The sequence below is a fragment of the Takifugu flavidus genome, chromosome 21 (assembly GCF_003711565.1).
Source record: "Takifugu flavidus isolate HTHZ2018 chromosome 21, ASM371156v2, whole genome shotgun sequence".
Taxonomy (NCBI): Eukaryota; Metazoa; Chordata; class Actinopteri; order Tetraodontiformes; family Tetraodontidae; genus Takifugu; species Takifugu flavidus.
The window spans coordinates 7074386-7092509 of NC_079540.1; the positions used below are offsets into that span (position 1 = coordinate 7074386).

The 18124-nt window shown below is 50.9% G+C and overlaps 1 protein-coding gene and 1 long non-coding RNA gene across 5 annotated transcripts; both read right to left on the minus strand.

Annotated features, from left to right (window-relative positions):
- Nucleotides 1-1162: 1162 nt before the first annotated feature.
- Nucleotides 1163-18086, minus strand: nudcd1 (NudC domain containing 1). 3 transcript variants are annotated; one of them, XM_057020846.1, is made up of 11 exons: nucleotides 17882-18086; nucleotides 17496-17644; nucleotides 14735-14920; nucleotides 13730-13913; nucleotides 11958-12146; nucleotides 6689-6902; nucleotides 3108-3258; nucleotides 2740-2865; nucleotides 1898-2057; nucleotides 1499-1570; nucleotides 1163-1431 (listed from the first exon to the last, which is right to left on the minus strand). In XM_057020846.1, coding segments are annotated over exons 1-11 (1548 nt in total). In that variant the 5' UTR covers nucleotides 17997-18086; the 3' UTR covers nucleotides 1163-1429. The 3 variants fall into 3 exon arrangements, with proteins under 3 accessions (XP_056876826.1, XP_056876824.1, XP_056876825.1); XM_057020844.1 differs by having other exon boundaries at nucleotides 1163-1570; nucleotides 17882-18083; XM_057020845.1 differs by lacking the exon at nucleotides 14735-14920 and having other exon boundaries at nucleotides 1163-1570; nucleotides 17882-18083.
- Nucleotides 3268-6682, minus strand: LOC130518346 (uncharacterized). 2 transcript variants are annotated; one of them, XR_008948004.1, is made up of 4 exons: nucleotides 6358-6682; nucleotides 3890-4963; nucleotides 3596-3811; nucleotides 3268-3511 (listed from the first exon to the last, which is right to left on the minus strand). It is a non-coding gene; the product is annotated as an uncharacterized LOC130518346 (long non-coding RNA). The 2 variants fall into 2 exon arrangements; XR_008948003.1 differs by lacking the exon at nucleotides 6358-6682 and having other exon boundaries at nucleotides 3890-5083.
- Nucleotides 18087-18124: the final 38 nt, after the last annotated feature.

The window sequence follows — 18124 nt, forward strand, 5'->3', positions numbered from 1 at the left end:
GAGGGGCTCACTGGTCCCACCACCCTGAGGGGGCCGGACTGGGGCCCTGGCAGAGGGGCTCACTGGTCCCACTGGTCCCACCACCCTGAGGGGGCCGGACTGGAGCCCTGGCAGAGGGGCTCACTGGTCCCACCACCCTGAGGGGGCCGGACTGGAGCCCTGGCAGAGGCGCTCACTGGTCCCACCACCCTGAGGGGGCCGGACTGGAGCCCTGGCAGAGGGGCTCACTGGTCCCACCACCCTGAGGGGGCCGGACTGGGGCCCTGGCAGAGGGGCTCACTGGTCCCACATCGTTGTTCTCAGCAGTATCGACCAACATACGGACGTTTGCGGTGGCCAGGAGATCCAGGAGATCCAGGAGATCCAGGAGCCATGAGACATTTCATTGTTCCAGTTCCCATGAAGATTCATGAAATATGCTTTTAAAGTTCAAAGAGCTATTAGAACATTATTTATTATAATTTCGTCAAGATAATAATTCCTGCTCTTTGTGTTTGACGGGAGAAAAAGGGCCTGTGGAGATGCTTCTCCTCGGCTCACCTTCCACCCTGAGTTCTCCCTTCAGCCACAACAGCAACACAAACAAACACACAAACTGGGTTTAGTGTGAAAACTTCAGACTTGTGGCTGCCAGGGACTGGATTCATCTGTGGGAGTCACAGTGACCACGTCAGAATCCGGTCCCTGGATCCAGACTGGATCCACCTCCGAACCAGCTGATCCGTGTCCCACACACACCTGCTTCAACAGTGCCGGATGGATCAAGAGGAATATATCAGTAAAACTGCCGCAGGGAGTGTGTGTGTGTGTGTGTGTGTGTGTGAGTGTGTGAGAGTGTGTGTGTGTGTGGGGGGGAGTAGAAGTCTCAATATGCACCTTTCACAGGAATGTAGGAAATAATTAAGTTGAGGATTCGTCCATCACACCGACTGCAGCACCGGACTCAACGGGACCTGCTGAAGTCACACACACACTCACACATTCACACACACACACACACACACATTCACACACACACACACACACACTCACATTCACACACACACACACACTCACACATTCACATTCACATTCACACACACACACACACTCACATTCACACACACACACACACACACACTTGCTCTTTGACAGACGGACGTGAACAAACCGCCGACCATCATTTTGCTGCAGTGATTGTTTATTTGCTAAACATGGAGAATACGGATCAGACGGGAATCTGGCGACAACAGGAATGAGAGGAATGAGAGGAATGAGAGGAATGTCAGGAATGACGTGGTTCAGCTGTTGTTGACCTTCAGAATAAAGATGCTGCTGCAGGTCAGGACGTACACTCTCTCATTGGTGGCTCTGAAGCCCAGGATGGCTCTGGCAGAGTCCAGGCTGGCCACGTGTTGCTTGGCAACCTTCTCTATCTGACGGCCCTGCTTCCTGTTGAAGAGCACCGTTTCCAATGGCGACGGCTGGCGATAAATGAATGTTCGGCAGATGCACTCACACAGGGCGGCGTAGGAGAAGTTGGGAGGGCAGGAAAGAAACTTCTTATCCTGTTTGGAGGCCTGAACGTAACCTGCAGACGAGGACATGAAGAAAGACCAGACCTTCAAATGATGGCGGCGGGAAACGAACCAATGTTGAGAACAAGATACCTAAATTCTCCTTCTCAGAAAACTCAAATGAACCCTTTCATGGCTAATAGGATTTCTTTGCTGTTGCTGATGGCTCAGTCTGCTCACACACTTTAAACCCTCCTCCAGGTTCTGGGGCCACCGTCACACACTTTAAACCCTCCTCCAGGTTCTGGACCACCGTCACACACTTTAAACCCTCGTCCAGGTTCAGGTCCCCCCCCCTCAGGGCACCTTCAGCTGCTCACTGAACCATCTGAAGCTCATACCCAGAGCGTTGAAGGTGGCGATGTGCTCCCACATGTTGTGGTCCTGCTCCGGGTGGGGCTGGAGCACAATGGCGTCCACGTCGTAGCGCAGGCAGAGGCACGGCATCTCCAGTGGGTTCCCCACCACCGTGAACAGGTACTGGCTGCCACCCAGATTCATCTGTGGGGAGGAGGGAAGGTGGGGGTGAAGCTCCAGGCCACGTCAAGAAGGCAACAAGGTGCTCAAATAATGAATAGAACAAATATAACCGATGTTTGCCAGTACACATACGCTACCCAGTAGCAACACACATGGTTCACACATGGCAGAATAACGATCGGCCTTCTAAAGGGCCAGATGATTGCTAATTAGCGCCTGCATTCATATGAACCGATGATGGGAGCAGAAACATTAAAAAATAAAGGTCCATCTGTGAAGCTATGGAATCTCCACCAATGAAACTACTGTGAAGGACGTAAAGGAGCTGCTCTTCATGGTCTGGCTCCAGTCATGTTCAGGCTGCCGCATCTTCACGGACGCAGCTGCAGAGCCACAGGCTGCAGCTGCGTCCGTCTAATGTCGGAGTCTCATCCCAGCCAGGACTGATGGAGCAAACCATCCCATCAGCGCCATCGTGACCAGTTAAATTTCCAGCAAAAACAACATAACATTCAAGTGAAATCTGACTAAAGATACAAATTTTACTTGATGCTTTTAGCTTAAAGTTTCCCGTTCAATAGCGGCGGCTAGTTGTCTCATTAGGTTTAGGGACTAACTGAAGCGTGTTACTGTGAAGGGGCCACCATTAGGTCCACCCAGGTGAGGCCTGGAGAAGCAACAGGGCCCCTGGGGGGTCACTCACCACCTGAGAGGGCCTCAGGGACTCGTCAAAGTGGGTAATGCTGAAGCCGGCCTCGGGGAAAACGTCACAGTCCTCCAGCTCTGCCGAGTTATAATTTAATAACTTGTCCTTCTCCGCGTTCACATTCTGGATTAAAGAGGAAAGAACACAGGAAAGATTAAGGTTGCATTTGTTTTGGCCTTATTGAAGGGTGACGTGCATCCAGGACCTCCTGCAGAGCCACGACTTACGAGGACTAATGAGGTGCAACCTGGAGAAAAGAGGCGTGAAGAGCGTCAGAATCAGCCTACAGATGTAAAGAGGAGGGAGAGGAACAGAGCAGCTGCAGAGCGACAGCACAGGGCCTGAACCTGGAGCGTGTGAAGCACCTGTAGCCAGTCTTGTGATGTGAGGTGGGCCAGCCTCTGGTGGACGAGGGCCGCCTGCTCTTCACCCACGAGGTGCTCCCCTCTCTGGTCCCCCATCACCAGCTCCGGCCACGTGGGTCCCACCACACACTTCTGGAGCGTCACCTCCAAACTGAGGACAGGAACCAACACACACGTCAGAGCTTCATCAGCCTGTTCAGCAGGTCTGGAACAGCAGGTCTGGAACAGCAGGTCTGGAACAGCAGGTCTGGAACAGCAGGTCTGGAACAGCAGGTCTGGAACAGCAGGTCTGGTGGAGCCAACGGGCTCAATGGACCAGGAACGAAGTGATGGAAGGTTTCATTCAAGTATGTGTTCATTAGAAACACGACTAACCTCTGTGGGACACCTGCCCCCGTGACCACCTGCCCCCGTGACCACACGTGCACCCGTGACCACCTGCCCCCGTGACCACCTGCCCCCGTGACCACCTGCCCCCGTGACCCCACGTGCACCCGTGACCACCTGCCCCCGTGACCACGTGCACCCGTGACCCCACGTGCACCCGTGACCACCTGCCCCCGTGACCACCTGCCCCCGTGACCCCACGTGCACCCGTGACCACCTGCCCCCGTGACCACGTGCACCCGTGACCCCACGTGCACCCGTGACCACCTGCCCCCGTGACCACGTGCACCCGTGACCCCACGTGCACCCGTGACCACCTGCCCCCGTGACCACGTGCACCCGTGACCACACCTGCAGCCGTGACCACCTGCACCCGTGACCACACGTGCCCCCACGTGCACCCCTCTTTTACGTCTAATCATTGTTCAGAACCTTTTCAAAGCTTTGATGTGGCTCCCAGAAACCACTGCGTCTGTGTAACGACTCTTTTCCCTCTAACGAGCCTTCTCCTTTATCTCCTTTATGTCCTGATGGAGGCGTGAAAACAGGTGGAGGTTTGGACAATGATGAGCAGATATTAGGAGACACAAAGGGCTTCCTAATAAAGCTGCTGCTTTATAAAGAGCAGAGCCATTAGGATGGAAAACCATCAGCTTCTACTTAGAAACGCTGGAAAAGACCCCTGAGATGGTCTTCATGAAGACAACAACACACATTTGAGCAGCAGGGCTTCAATATTGGTCTGTCACACGTTGTCCTCTACAGAACCATCGTTGGCTGAGCCAGAACCGACCAGACTGTGGTTAGCACTGTCAGGCCCACCAGGAGGGTTCTGGATTAAAGACCACGCTGGAGACACACACTCCCCAGCGTGAGGACACACACCTTTACTGGCACACACATTTCTTACCTGCCAACCATCAATAAGCAAATGTGCTAGTTTTTGAAAGGTGGGCTCTCCTTCATGAGCCGTTGGTGAATGAGCAGATCCACTAAAAACCTGCTGTGGGTTCAGGTGAAACCGTGCTGGGAAACTCGGATCTGATCGAAAACACGCGAGTAGATCACGAATCACAAACAACCGTGAAGCGACGCCGCGCTAATCAGCATAAGTCTCCGCCCATGAATTGGTAATGAGCACCATAAAAGGAGGTGGGCGGTGACGCTGCGGTTCACCTGTCAGTCAGGCCAGGTTTTCCTGTCATGGTACGAGGTACGAGACACAGGTCATGGGGTCTCTGCCGTCCCCAGAACATGCTGGAGGCCCAGAGAACATGGGTTCACATAAAAACGTCTATCAGGAGGAGGAGGACACCGTCCACACCGTCCCACAGAGACGAGCGGAGCAGCAATGATTGGGCAGAGCTCCTGGGCAGGAATCCGAGCTGATAGATGTGGGGCCACAAGAGTCCACATTGTGAAGGGTCACACAAGCCGTAGTGGTCAGTTTAGTCCAGGTGCAGTTGACCCTAAGGGTCAAAGCTAAGGGTCAACCCTAAGGGTCACCCTGAGGGTCAATCCTGAGGGTCAAACCTAAGGGTCAAACCTAAGGGTCAACCCTGAGGGTCAATCCTAAGGGTCAACCCTAAGGGTCAACCCTGAGGGGCAACCCTAAGGGTCAAAGCTAAGGGTCAACCCTAAGGGTCAATCCTGAGGGTCAATCCTGAGGGACAATCCTGAGGGGCAACCCTAAGGGTCAAAGCTAAGGGTCAAAGCTAAGGGTCAATCCTGAGGGTCAACCCTAAGGGTCACCCTGAGGGTCAAACCTAAGGGTCAAAGCTAAGGGTCAAAGCTAAGGGTCAATCCTGAGGGTCAACCCTAAGGGTCAACCCTGAGGGTCAAACCTAAGGGTCAAACCTAAGGGTCAAACCTAAGGGTCAACCTGAGGGTCAAACCTAAGGGTCAAACCTAAGGGTCAAACCTAAGGGTCAACCTGAGGGTCAACCCTAAGGGTCACCCTAAGGGTCAACCCTGAGGGTCAAACTAAGGGTCAACCCTGAGGGTCAATCCTAAGGGTCAACCCTAAGGGTCAACCCTGAGGGGCAACCCTAAGGGTCAAAGCTAAGGGTCAACCCTAAGGGTCAATCCTGAGGGTCAATCCTGAGGGACAATCCTGAGGGGCAACCCTAAGGGTCAAAGCTAAGGGTCAAAGCTAAGGGTCAATCCTGAGGGTCAACCCTAAGGGTCAACCCTGAGGGTCAAACCTAAGGGTCAAACCTAAGGGTCACCCTAAGGGTCAACCTAAGGGTCAAACTAAGGGTCAACCCTGAGGGTCAAACCTAAGGGTCAAACCTAAGGGTCAACCCTAAGGGTCAATCCTGAGGGTCAATCCTGAGGGTCAACCCTAAGGGTCAACCCTAAGGGTCAAACTAAGGGTCAACCCTAAGGGTCAAACCTAAGGGTCAATCCTGAGGGACAACCCTAAGGGTCAACCCTAAGGGTCAACCCTAAGGGTCAAACCTAAGGGTCAACCCTAAGGGTCAAACCTAAGGGTCAAACCTAAGGGTCAAAGCTAAGGGTCAAAGCTAAGGGTCAATCCTGAGGGTCAACCCTAAGGGTCAACCCTGAGGGTCAAACCTAAGGGTCAAACCTAAGGGTCAAACCTAAGGGTCAACCCTGAGGGTCAAACCTAAGGGTCAAACCTAAGGGTCAAACCTAAGGGTCAACCCTGAGGGTCAATCCTAAGGGTCAACCCTGAGGGTCAAACCTAAGGGTCAACCCTGAGGGTCAACCCTGAGGGTCAACCCTAAGGGTCAACCCTAAGGGTCAAACCTAAGGGTCAACCCTGAGGGTCAATCCTGAGGGTCAACCCTAAGGGTCAACCCTGAGGGTCAACCCTAAGGGTCAACCCTAAGGGTCAAACCTAAGGGTCAACCCTGAGGGTCAACCCTAAGGGTCAAACCTAAGGGTCAAATCCAGCAGCCCGTAAGAGACAAGAACTACAGCCACTGTACCACAACAAAACTAGAAGCTTGGGCTGCTGTAATGCAACTTGATCTTCACTGGGGAGTTTAGACCACAGGAAGAGGGTTACACGAATGAAGTTATACTTTCTAAAATAAAGAGCACAAGCTATTGCAAGAGACCGAGCTACTAATTAAAGATTAGTATGGACAGATGTTCCCTCAGTTAAGGAGGAATCTTTGAATATGATATGAAATCACTTTGATTTAATAAAAAAAAGCAGCTCAGACCTTTTGTCACTAGTTAATATCCAGGCGCTGGTCTCAGGCTGCACATCTGCATAGAGCTGGCCCTCCAGTATGATGAGAGGAGAACCGCCACACACCCCAATGCTGATGTGGTTGGGAGTCAGCGTGAAGTTCACCTCCTCTTTGGTGACACCCTCGGGCATTCGAACATGCACGGTGATGTTCTCCGATGTCTGCTGCCAGAAGTAAATGGATTCTGAATTCAAACAGATGAGAAATGTATCGTTATAGTTATGTATAGTTATAGTTATAGAGTTAAAGTACTGACAGACGGATAAAACATCTGCTTGTATGAGGAATCCTGTTACATATTCAGCAACTACACATAAAACCACAAGGGAGGATGAGAACCTTGCAGACAGGAGAGCTCTTTCACCCACCCCAGAGCAGGTAGCATTAGCATTTTGAATCTTTGTTCTACAGCTTGTGCCAACTCGTGAATATTTAAAAGGGGTCCAGCATTTTTGAGGGATGTTCTCAATACCCCAAAAAATAACTGAAGTTTGTTAATGCTGAAAAAACTGTCAATTAAAAAGTCCTACGGAATAAAATTTTCACTTCATACAGTTTGTTTTAAACATTTTTAGGACTTCTTCTAGCCTGCTTATGGCCCCCAGCCATTCACTGGAGATGAGTCTGTCTTTGGGTATGTGGAAGCCCAGATGAGCAGGTCTGGAAAAAACCCAAAGCTCTTTGGCCCGCCCACAAGGAAATCAGTTGAGCTAACCCTACCCCTAGTAGTCAAGACCAGAACCCCAGCCTGTCTTCCTCAGGACCATTCACAGGTGCACAATCTGAAATGGCATTCCTGCAGGCCAAATTTGGGGAGGAAGGTGACCCTGGATACTGTCTTAGGGATACTGTCTAACCCTAACCCTGGATACTGTCTAACCCTAACCCTGGATACTGTCTAACCCTAACCCTGGATACTGTCTAACCCTAACCCTGGATACTGTCTAACCCTAACCCTGGATACTGTCTAACCCTAACCCTGGATACTGTCTAACCCTAACCCTGGATACTGTCTAACCCTAACCCTGGATACTGTCTAACCCTAACCCTGGATACTGTCTAACCCTAACCCTGGATACTGTCTAACCCTAACCCTGGATACTGTCTAACCCTAACCCTGGATACTGTCTAACCCTAACCCTGGATACTGTCTAACCCTAACCCTGGATACTGTCTAACCCTAACCTTGGATACTGTCTAACCCTAACCCTGGATACTGTCTAACCCTAACCCTGGATACTGTCTAACCCTAACCCTGGATACTGTCTAACCCTAACCCTAACCGTCAGGGCAGGCAAGGCTTTCTCTACTGGCCTCAGCACACTTCATTGTTAGTTTTTGTAGATCTGTAAATACATTTATTCTCCATAGTTCATGTTGTATTATATCTTATTGGTTAGATGCTTCCACTTATTGTGATACTATTTTTATCCAAAAGTTGTGAGCCTTCCAGCTCATCAGAACCGGCTTCTGTGCATCGTGAGTGGAAACAGTCAAAAGCAACAGCCCATCAGATCCAGTCTGCCACCACTGAACAGTGCCACCAACACGTCCTGGGATTGGATATGCATTCGTAAGAACCTGAAAGGCTCACCTGTGCGAAATATCTTAACTAAACCAGCCAACCTGCTAGCTAGCAACAGCAATCAACCGGTGATATCGCTCGTTCTTGGCTGTAGCGCACGTTAGAGCTTATGCCATCAGATAACTGCTATGCCCTCTATCGAAGCCTCGTCATTGGACCTTTGAGCATATTTCTGGCTTTCACCAAAAGTGCCAAGGTTTTTTAGTTTTGGTGCCTGATAATCTTCTCTCTTTGAAGTGATTTTGGCTCTCGAGCATGGTGGGACTAGACTTCTGATCTGGAACAAGATTCAATCATTTCAAGAGTATTTCAAGAGTTTCTCACTGATTAATGTCTTCAAACTGTTGCCACTCTTGGCCGGGATGCTCATTGTGAAAGAAAGAGATTTTTATCTCTGTTGAAAACAGAACAAAATCTGTCTGAATCGTCTTTAATTAACAAAGGTCGTCTTTGGAAGGGAAGAAAACTTCAAACTTGCCCTGTTTTCGGCTGCCCTGCTAGCTTCCTTCGGATGAAAGCGTTGCTGACGGCGGCGGCGGGGGCGGCGCTTTAAAGCGATAAATACTTTGAGCCTCACCACTCATCCCATCTCAAGACAGTTGTTCTTGCTTTTTAATTAAAGCTAACTACTGATTGAAAACACACTATCAGAATTTTTCTTCAACATTAGATGATGCCAAGAAGTCGATGGCCAAAAAGCCCTGAAAGGTCGAGACTGAGGCAGTGTGACGAAAATACTATGACTGCTTTTTAAAAATGCCAATAAGAACAAATAAAGATAAAAATCTAATAAACATGAAGGGGTTGCCGCTGACCTCTGGACTGACAGTCTCCTCGTCTATAGAGACCTTCGCTTTAATATCAACCCTGCACGTGAATACGAGCAACCTGGACGGTGAAAACGGCCCCGTGATGATGCTCCAAACCCGCCGGTGTAATTCGCAGGGTCGTCAAAGGTGGAGACGTCGTCATTATTATCCTTTGCTCTCCTGTGCTTTGCCTTTCATCTCACTGTGACAGTGGGCTTAATTACACTCAGGCTAAACCGGGGCACCTCTGCCGGTCTCCCCACCATGAGCCCAGCCCAGTATTTAAAGCCCAGCTAACGCACTTTCTGCCAGAGAGTTTGAGCTCTGTGTCTGGCTCTGCAGCACCAAGTCTTGGACCAAGTCCTGGTAAATCACCGTTTACGGCCCGACCTGGTACACCTCTGCCCCTTGCCTGGTTCCGCGTCCTCAGATCTTTGTTTCCTGTGGTTTACTGTGCTTTTATAGTTTGTCTGATGATTGCCTTCAGTCTATAAATGTGGGAAATATAGAATACCTTATTAAAAGCCCCAATGATACGAATGTTTATTTAGAATGCTATCAGAAAAGACACTGAATGAATTTGATGAGATCCTGACCTCGTATAAGCAGCCTGGTAAATCCCAGCTAGACATGCTGCCCACATCTCCACAACTTATTAAGATTCCCTATTTTGCATTTTCTGTGCTGCTGCTTACAAACCTGGCGAATGAGGCCTCTCCTGACATCTCATCTCCTTCCTGCAAATGAAAAATGCAGCGAGCTGATAAAAGAAATGGCTCAACAGCTGCAATTATACTGCCCCTGAATCAGCAACACAAAGGCATACACATGCATCCCATAATACCTGGTTGCCTATATGTCTGGAATACATTATGGCTGTGTGCAAACAGCACACACCTCCAGTGGCATCTGATTGGCTATCACGCCTGAGTGTGTCCCGTCACTTAGAGTCCTTCTGTTGAGTTAGGAGCCTCACAACTCAGGTTAGCTCAAATATAATCAGGTAAAAGCCGGTAAATCCACAATAGCCAACACTGAAGCAGCACAAGCAGGTGGAAATAATATGACATGAAGAGAACAGACAACGGAGAATAATATCATTTACATATTTGGGGAAAAAAGATTTTAAAAATATGCTTTTCTGACTATGATCAGGCCAGCAGAGACCGCCACGCTGGCCTAACACTGATATTTTAATTATCAGTAACATTTCAAAATGGATCAATAGTGCAACAGATCTCAGATCTCACACGTCTCACTACATAAGTGCAGAGAGATTAAAGTCAGGTGGCACCGCCACACTGGGTTTACAAGCAGCCGTCAATGGGCTGGAAACAGATGCTGATAAGTTGATGAGAGAATGAGCCACTATAAATGGAATATTCTGCTGGCTGCTCAGGCGTTTCTATGGCTACAATCCAACTCTCCAGCTTTTGCTTCTGAGAGTGGTGGTAGGGAGCAAAATGAGCCCATGAATCTTTCAGGAAATGGGCTCATCACAGCGCCGACGTCTGAGCCGATACTGCAGGAAATGGGACGCGAGCTCATGCGGAAAATGTGTTCAGCCGGTGTTAAGGTCACGTTAAAGACAGTCACCGTGTTCAAATGTTTCATTGTCATTGAAGCTACACCCACATTTATCACTAATAAAGCTTTAAATAATAGTTAGAAGCCAAAGGGTCCAAATGAATGATAATGTGGTTCTGGTGTTGTTATCTGGTGCAGTGGAAGGGTTACAAATGTCAGTAAATAGACCATTTGATATGGAAAATGGACGATCCTCTCCAAAATCGTGAGGAAGGGAATCATTATATTCATCAAAGAGTAAATTAAAACTAAGATTCAAAACAGAAACTTTGGGTCTTGATGTTGAACTTCAACAGATCTGGATCTTTTTTCAGTTTCTTCTTTTTCTCTGGTTTCAGGTTGCAGTGGCAACACAGCCGGCCTCGGTCCCCTGAAGGCAACACCGCTGGGAACAGTCTCAGCCTCGGTCCCCTGAAGGCAACACCGCTGGGAACAGTCTCAGCCTCGTCCCCTGAAGGCAACACCGCTGAGACAGTCTCAGCCTCGGTCCCCTGAAGGCAACACCGCTGAGGACAGTCTCAGCCTCGGTCCCCTGAAGGCAACACCGCTGAGGACAGTCTCAGCCTCGGTCCCCTGAAGGCACACCGCTGAGGACAGTCTCAGCCTCGGTCCCCTGAAGGCAACACCGCTGAGGACAGTCTCAGCCTCGGTCCCCTGAAGGCAACACCGCTGAGGACAGTCTCAGCCTCGGTCCCCTGAAGGCAACACCGCTGGGAACAGTCTCAGCCTCGGTCCCCTGAAGGCAACACGCTGAGGACAGTCTCAGCCTCGGTCCCCTGAAGGCACACCGCTGAGGACAGTCTCAGCCTCGGTCCCCTGAAGGCAACACCGCTGAGGACAGTCTCAGCCTCCGTCCCCTGAAGGCAACACCGCTGAGGACAGTCTCAGCCTCGGTCCCCTGAAGGCAACACCGCTGAGGACAGTCTCAGCCTCGGTCCCCTGAAGGCAACACGCTGAGGACAGTCTCAGCCTCGGTCCCCTGAAGGCAACACCGCTGAGGACAGTCTCAGCCTCCGTCCCCTGAAGGCAACACCGCTGGGAACAGTCTCGGCCTCCGTCCCCCCCCGCTGTCACTCTTGCCTCTGCCCCCCCCCGCTGTCACTCATGTCACCACGCCCATCATCGTTACCCCCCCCCCATCAGGGTTAGGGTTGTAAATGTGGGCTGATGAATGACTGCAACATGCGTCTGTATTTCAACATCGACGTGTGAGCACAGGACTCTGCAGTCTCTGCACTCATCGGCACCTCTGACCCACCTGAGTTCTCCGCCTGCATGGGCTCCGGGTCGGGCTGCTCCAAAGGAGAACCGTCCACATGTGTGAAGACAAAAGGTCTCTCTGAGGCCACCATCAGCCCCTTCCCTCGTGGCTCTACAGCTGCATATTCAGGCACCGACTTCCCCTTCAGGAGCCTCCTCTTCTTCATCTCGTACTTCGCCTCCTGACCTGTCAGCATAAACGCGCTTTAGACACGAGCCTCCAATAGCCTAACCCTCCCCTAACCCTGACCCTCCCCTAACCCTCCCCTAACCCTGACCCTCCCCTGACCCTCCCCTAACCCTGACCCTCCCCTAACCCTGACCCTCCCCTGACCCTCCCCTGACCCTCCCCTAACCCTGACCCTCCCCTGACCCTCCCCTAACCCTCCCCTGACCCTCCCCTAACCCTGACCCTCCCCTAACCCTGACCCTCCCCTGACCCTCCCCTAACCCTGACCCTCCCCAACCCTGACCCTCCCCTAACCCTCCCCTAACCCTGACCCCCCCTAACCCTAACCCTGACCCTCCCCTAACCCTCCCCTAACCCTGACCCTCCCCTAACCCTAACCCTCCCCTAACCCTCCCCTAACCGTCCCCTAACCCTCCAATAGCCTGACCCTCCCCTAACCCTCCCCTAACCCTAACCCTAACCCTCCCCTAACCGTCCCCTAACCCTCCCCTAACCCTGACCCTCCCCTAACCCTAACCCTCCCCTAACCCTCCCCTAACCGTCCCCTAACCCTCCAATAGCCTGACCCTCCCCTAACCCTCCCCTAACCCTCCCCTAACCCTCCCCTAACCCTGACCCTCCCCTAACCGTCCCCTAACCCTCCCCTAACCCTAACCGTCCCCTAACCCTCCCCTAACCCTGACCCTCCCCTAACCCTAACCCTCCCCTAACCCTAACCCTAACCCTCCCCTAACCCTAACCCTCCCCTAACCCTGACCCTCCCCTAACCCTAACCCTCCCCTAACCCCCCCTAACCCTGACCCTCCCCTAACCCTCCCCTCCCCTAACCCTCCCCTAACCCTAACCCTCCCTTAACCCTCTAACCCTAACCCTCCCCTAACCCTCCCCTCCCCTAACCCTCCCCAACCCTAACCCTCCCCTAACCCTCTAACCCTCTACCCTAACCCTCCCCTAACCCTCTAACCCTCTAACCCTAAACCTCTAACCCTCTAACCCTAACCCTCCCCTAACCCTCTAACCCTAACCCTCCCCTAACCCTCCCCCTCCCGTCCCCTAACCCTCCCCTCCCCTAACCCTCCTCTAACCCTCTAACCCTAACCCTCTAACCCTAACCCTCTAACCCTGACCCTAACCCATTATCCAGAGCAGAAGAAGCAGGTGCAGCCCAGCATCAGGCTGTTACTCTATAAACTACTCACACTTTCCCTCATTAAGACCATTAATTATGTTCTGCAACATGTCATTTTTATACAGAAATGCTTTTTGACAGGATCTAAATTTGGTCCATTTGATGAAACATCTTCAAAGACAAAACCAACGCTGAAAGATCCGTCAGTCACCAGGTGATTGTTCACTTATTAACTAGTCCCTTCTTAGCTGCCAGCAGCTTAACTGAAATGTTTGTTTGCAGGTAAATGAAGCTTTAATCATCCACCCCCTTTAATTAACATCCCGTTGGTAGCTACTGTTTAAAAGTGAACATTCAGTTAAGCCCATTCTCCCTTTCCTACAAGCACATTAGTGGACTTGGTGCTCAACAACCAAAGTTAAATGGGGTTAGGGTTAACCTGTTCAGTCACCTTGTTGAGCAGTGTTGGCGACTGTGATCCACTCAAGAAACACTGAAAATCCACTTCCTTTGGTTTCCTCCGGATCTTTCTGGATGCGGAGCAGCAGGACCTCCAGGGTGTGAACGTTATCCTGCACATGTGCCACGCTGTGCAGGAGGGTGAACGGGGCCCCCATGTCCTGGCTGAACAGTGGCTAGTAAAACAGAAGAAACTGGTTTAACCGGCTAACCCGTAGAAGAGAGAGAGCATCTGGACAGCTTAACCAACTCTAACGTTTGACGTCTTCATGTCAGAAATTACAGAAAAGGGACTTTGGTCTGATCCGATTACACCTTACAAAAGGCACCATCTCTATAAAGGGTGAGGGTTAGTTAGGGTTAGGGTGAGGGTTAGTTAGGGTTAGTTAGGGTTAGTTAGGGTGAGGGTTAGTTAGGGTCAGGGTGAGGGTTAGTTAGGGTTAGGGTGAGGGTTAGTTAGGGTTAGGGTGAGGGTTAGTTAGGGTTAGGGTGAGGGTTAGTTAGGGTCAGGGTGAGGGTTAGTTAGGGTTAGGGTGAGGGTTAGTTAGGGTCAGGGTGAGGGTTAGTTAGGGTGAGGGTGAGTTAGGGTTATTTAGGGTGAGGGTTAGTTAGGGTGAGGGTTAGTTAGGGTGAGGGTTAGTTAGGGTGAGGGTTAGTTAGGGTTAGGGTGAGGGTGAGTTAGGGTTAGTTAGGGTGAGGGTTAGTTAGGGTGAGGGTTAGTTAGGGTGGGGGTTAGTTAGGGTGGGGGTTAAGTAACCCTCACCCTAACTAACCCTAACTAACCCTAAAGGCAGGCGTAGTGATCCTTCTGAAAAGAGCAGGACAGTGGTGCGGTGGTTAGCACGGTCGCCTCCCAGCAACAAGGGTGTGGGCTCGGTTCCCCTGGAGCTCAGGGCCCGTTTGCTCTGGTGCCACCTTCTCTGAGGTGGGGACCAACACTTCTGAAGTTATTGTTCTCTAAATAGAACTAATTCTATTGATTGGAAGTTGGACTCACTTCCCATTTCGTGTGACAGCTGTCGCCCCTTTTCCCAGTGCGAAGAAGATCCAGTCTGCCCGAGCCGTCCGAGAGGGTCGCCCAGGTGGCCGAGGTGAGGCTGAGGGACGCACACACACGATCCCGGTGCTCACTGGTGTCAGGGGCCACACAGTAGACCTCTCTTGGCTTCCCCAGGGCAGTGTCCTGACATCACAGCACAAATAAAAGGCACTCAGCACTGCTGGGGGGGGGGGGGTGGGGGGGTGAGTGTGTGTGTGAGAGGGGGACGTGAGTGAGTGAGAGAGAGAGAGAGAGATGTGTGTGTGTGTGTGAGAGGGGGACGTGAGTGAGTGAGTGAGTGAGTGAGTGAGTGAGGAGTGAGTGAGTGAGTGAGTGAGTGAGTGAGGAGTGAGTGAGTGAGTGAGTGAGTGAGTGAGTGAGTGAGTGAGTGAGCGTCTATTCCATCTCAAAAATGAAGCGTTTCGGTTGAGAACGAGGGAGCAGCCGGTTCTGGAGGATGAATTCTGTGATGGGGGAAACAGAGCCAACGAGACGGAACCTTTCGGGGGTTCGTTTCTCCTCAAGATCTATGAAAATAATAATGACTAAATAATAAGGAATAAGCGAAGACCACAGAAGACCACCCTAACGCCAGGCGGGTTCCTGTCACGTGGTCGTCCACTCGGCCCGACGTTTCCAGTGATCCGGCGCCGCCCCACCAGCATCAGTTACTACTGAAGGGGCCGTCTGGCTGTTGCCATGGAGCCCATCGCTACCGTTAATCACGCTGCCAAGTGTAGCTCCACCCATTCACATCACCTTCAACACGCCAACGCCCTGAACAGGTCGGCCAGAAAAAATGAGTTTCTAAATCAGGAATATAGGAAGTGAAACAAGCGTGTGAATATTAAGCTTTTCTCATCTGAACAAACACAAGACAAGAAACCCAGTTGAGTCCACGACCGGGTCCACACAGGCCTTTTGAGAGGAATTCCCTATTTTATCCACGTCGGCTGAGATTCCCGCTCTGGGAATGAGGGAAAGAATTTGGACTGCAAACGTCTGACTGCACTGACCGAAGCGTTTATGTCCGGTTGGACCGTCTGTTATCAAAGTGCTGCATGTCTGTGGTGGCAGAGCTGCAACATTTAGCTGAGAGAGGTTAGAGGTTAGGGGTTAGGGGTTAGGGTTAGGGGTTAGGGGGTTAGGGGTTAGGGTTAGGGTTTAGGGGTTAGGGTTAGGGGTTAGGGGTTTAGGGGTTAGAGGTTAGGGGTTAGGGGTTTTAGGGGTTAGGGGTTAGGGTTTAGGGTTTTAGGGGTTAGGGTTAGGAGTTAGGGGTTAGAGGTTAGGGGTTAGGGTTTAGGGGTTAGGTTAGGGGTTAGGGGTTAGGGGTTTAGGGGTTAGGGGTTAGGGTTTAGGGTTTTAGGGTTTAGGGGTTAGGGGTTTAGGGGGTTAGAGGTTAGGGGTTAGGGGTTGGGTTAGGGGTTAGGGTTAGGGGTTAGGTTAGGGGTTAGGGGTTTAGGGTTTAGGGGTTAGGGGTTAGAGGTTAGGGTTAGGGGTTTAGGGTTTAGGGGGTTAGAGGTTAGGGGTTAGGGTTAGGGGTTAGGGGTTAGGGGTAGGGGTTTAGGGGTTAGGGTTAGGGGTTGGGGTTAGGGGTTAGGGGTAGAGGTTAGGGGTTTAGGGGTTAGAGGTTAGAGGTTAGGGGTTTAGGGGTTAGGGTTAGGGGTTTAGGGGTTAGGGGTTAGAGGTTAGGGGTTTAGGGGTTAGGGTTAGGGGTTTAGGGTTTTAGGGGTTAGGGGTTAGAGGTTAGGGGTTAGAGGTTAGGGGTTTAGGGTTTAGGGGTTAGGGTTAGGGGTTAGGGGTTAGGGTTTAGGGTTTAGGGGTTAGGGGTTAGGGTTTAGGGGTAGGGGTTAGGGTTAGGGTTAGGGGTTAGGGTTAGGGGTTAGAGGTTAGGGGTTAGGGGTAGGGGTTTAGGGGTTAGGGGTTTAGGGTTAGGGGTTAGGGGTTAGGGGTTAGGGGTTAGGTTTAGGGTTTAGGGGTTAGGGGTTTAGGGTCTAGGGGTTAGGGGTTTAGGGGTAGGGTTAGAGGTTAGGGTTTAGGGGTTAGGGGTTAGGGGTTTAGGGTCTAGAGGTTAGGGTTTAGGGGTTAGGGGTTAGGGGTTAGGGGTTTAGGGTTAGGGTTTAGGGTCTAGGGGTTAGGGGTTTAGGGGTTAGGGGTTAGGGGTTAGGGGTTTGGCTGGCAGCCATCGAATCATTCAACACTCAAGTGTTTGTGATCTACCGATCTTCTCATGTTGTACAGCTCATGTTCATAAATGTACCTAAACGTTTGTTTGTCACATCAGTCTTTGCCTTAACTTGCAGCAGAAAACATGGTGGGAAAATCCCACTGACCAAATTAGAACCAAACTGTTTCAGATTTTCTCCGGGAAATCAGTTAAATTAAGTTTCTTGAGTAACTTGGTGAAGACGTATGAAATGCACTTGTTCTGTGACAAATACATCCTTAATATTCAACCTTTTGGGCAGAGCTTTTCTTTGAGCGTCACCCAGCAGAGGAGGCTGATGCTGAGGCTCCATGACGGCGTTTGGCCCCCACCTGCTGGAGCCTCCAGCCCGGCTCCACAGGACCGTCTCAGAATTACAGAGTTTCAGGGTTGGCAGTAAGAGTAGGATAGAGCAGGTGATCGTTTAGAGCAGGTGATCGTTTAGAGCAGGTGATCGTTTAGAGCTGCCTTTATTCAGCCACATATTTGATCCGGGATGATCTGGTAACTCACCAGGATGACTGTGAAACTGAGAACTCTCCCTCTGCCGTCCACAAACAAGACACTGTCTTCATACCAAGGATCTAAGTGGAGATGGTTGTACATGCCGAACGCACGCACGTGTTCCAGGGTGTATTCATTCAACTTCAGCTCCTCAACATCTGCAAGATAGTTGAAAATGACGTCTAAATGATTCACACAAACCATAACCGAATCACAGTCGGGTTTTTTTTTTTTAAATCAACTTTGTAGCACAGTACAGCCGAAAGTCTGACTTTTCCTCAGTGGCAACATTAATATTTTGAAATAAAGCAATATCAGAACTGTTGTGTGCAGGTGTCTTCACTTGCTAGCTCGCTCGCTAACTGCTGCGTATTTGAAGTTGCTAGTAGTCTCACCAGCATCCAGATCAACTTTGTATATCGGGATGGTGTCTTGTGATAACCTATAACTCTCAAATCCAGGGTCCAATAGGTCACGGTTGATTTTCAACGAGTAGTTAGACGCAGACATCGTATTTATCTAGGACAAAGTCTTCCACGAGATGATGAGGGGGAGAATGAGCACAAGCGTTTCCGGCGCACCCGGACCCATTTAGCGACGGACAGGCGAGATGTGGCTCCGTGAATGTGAAATCATTT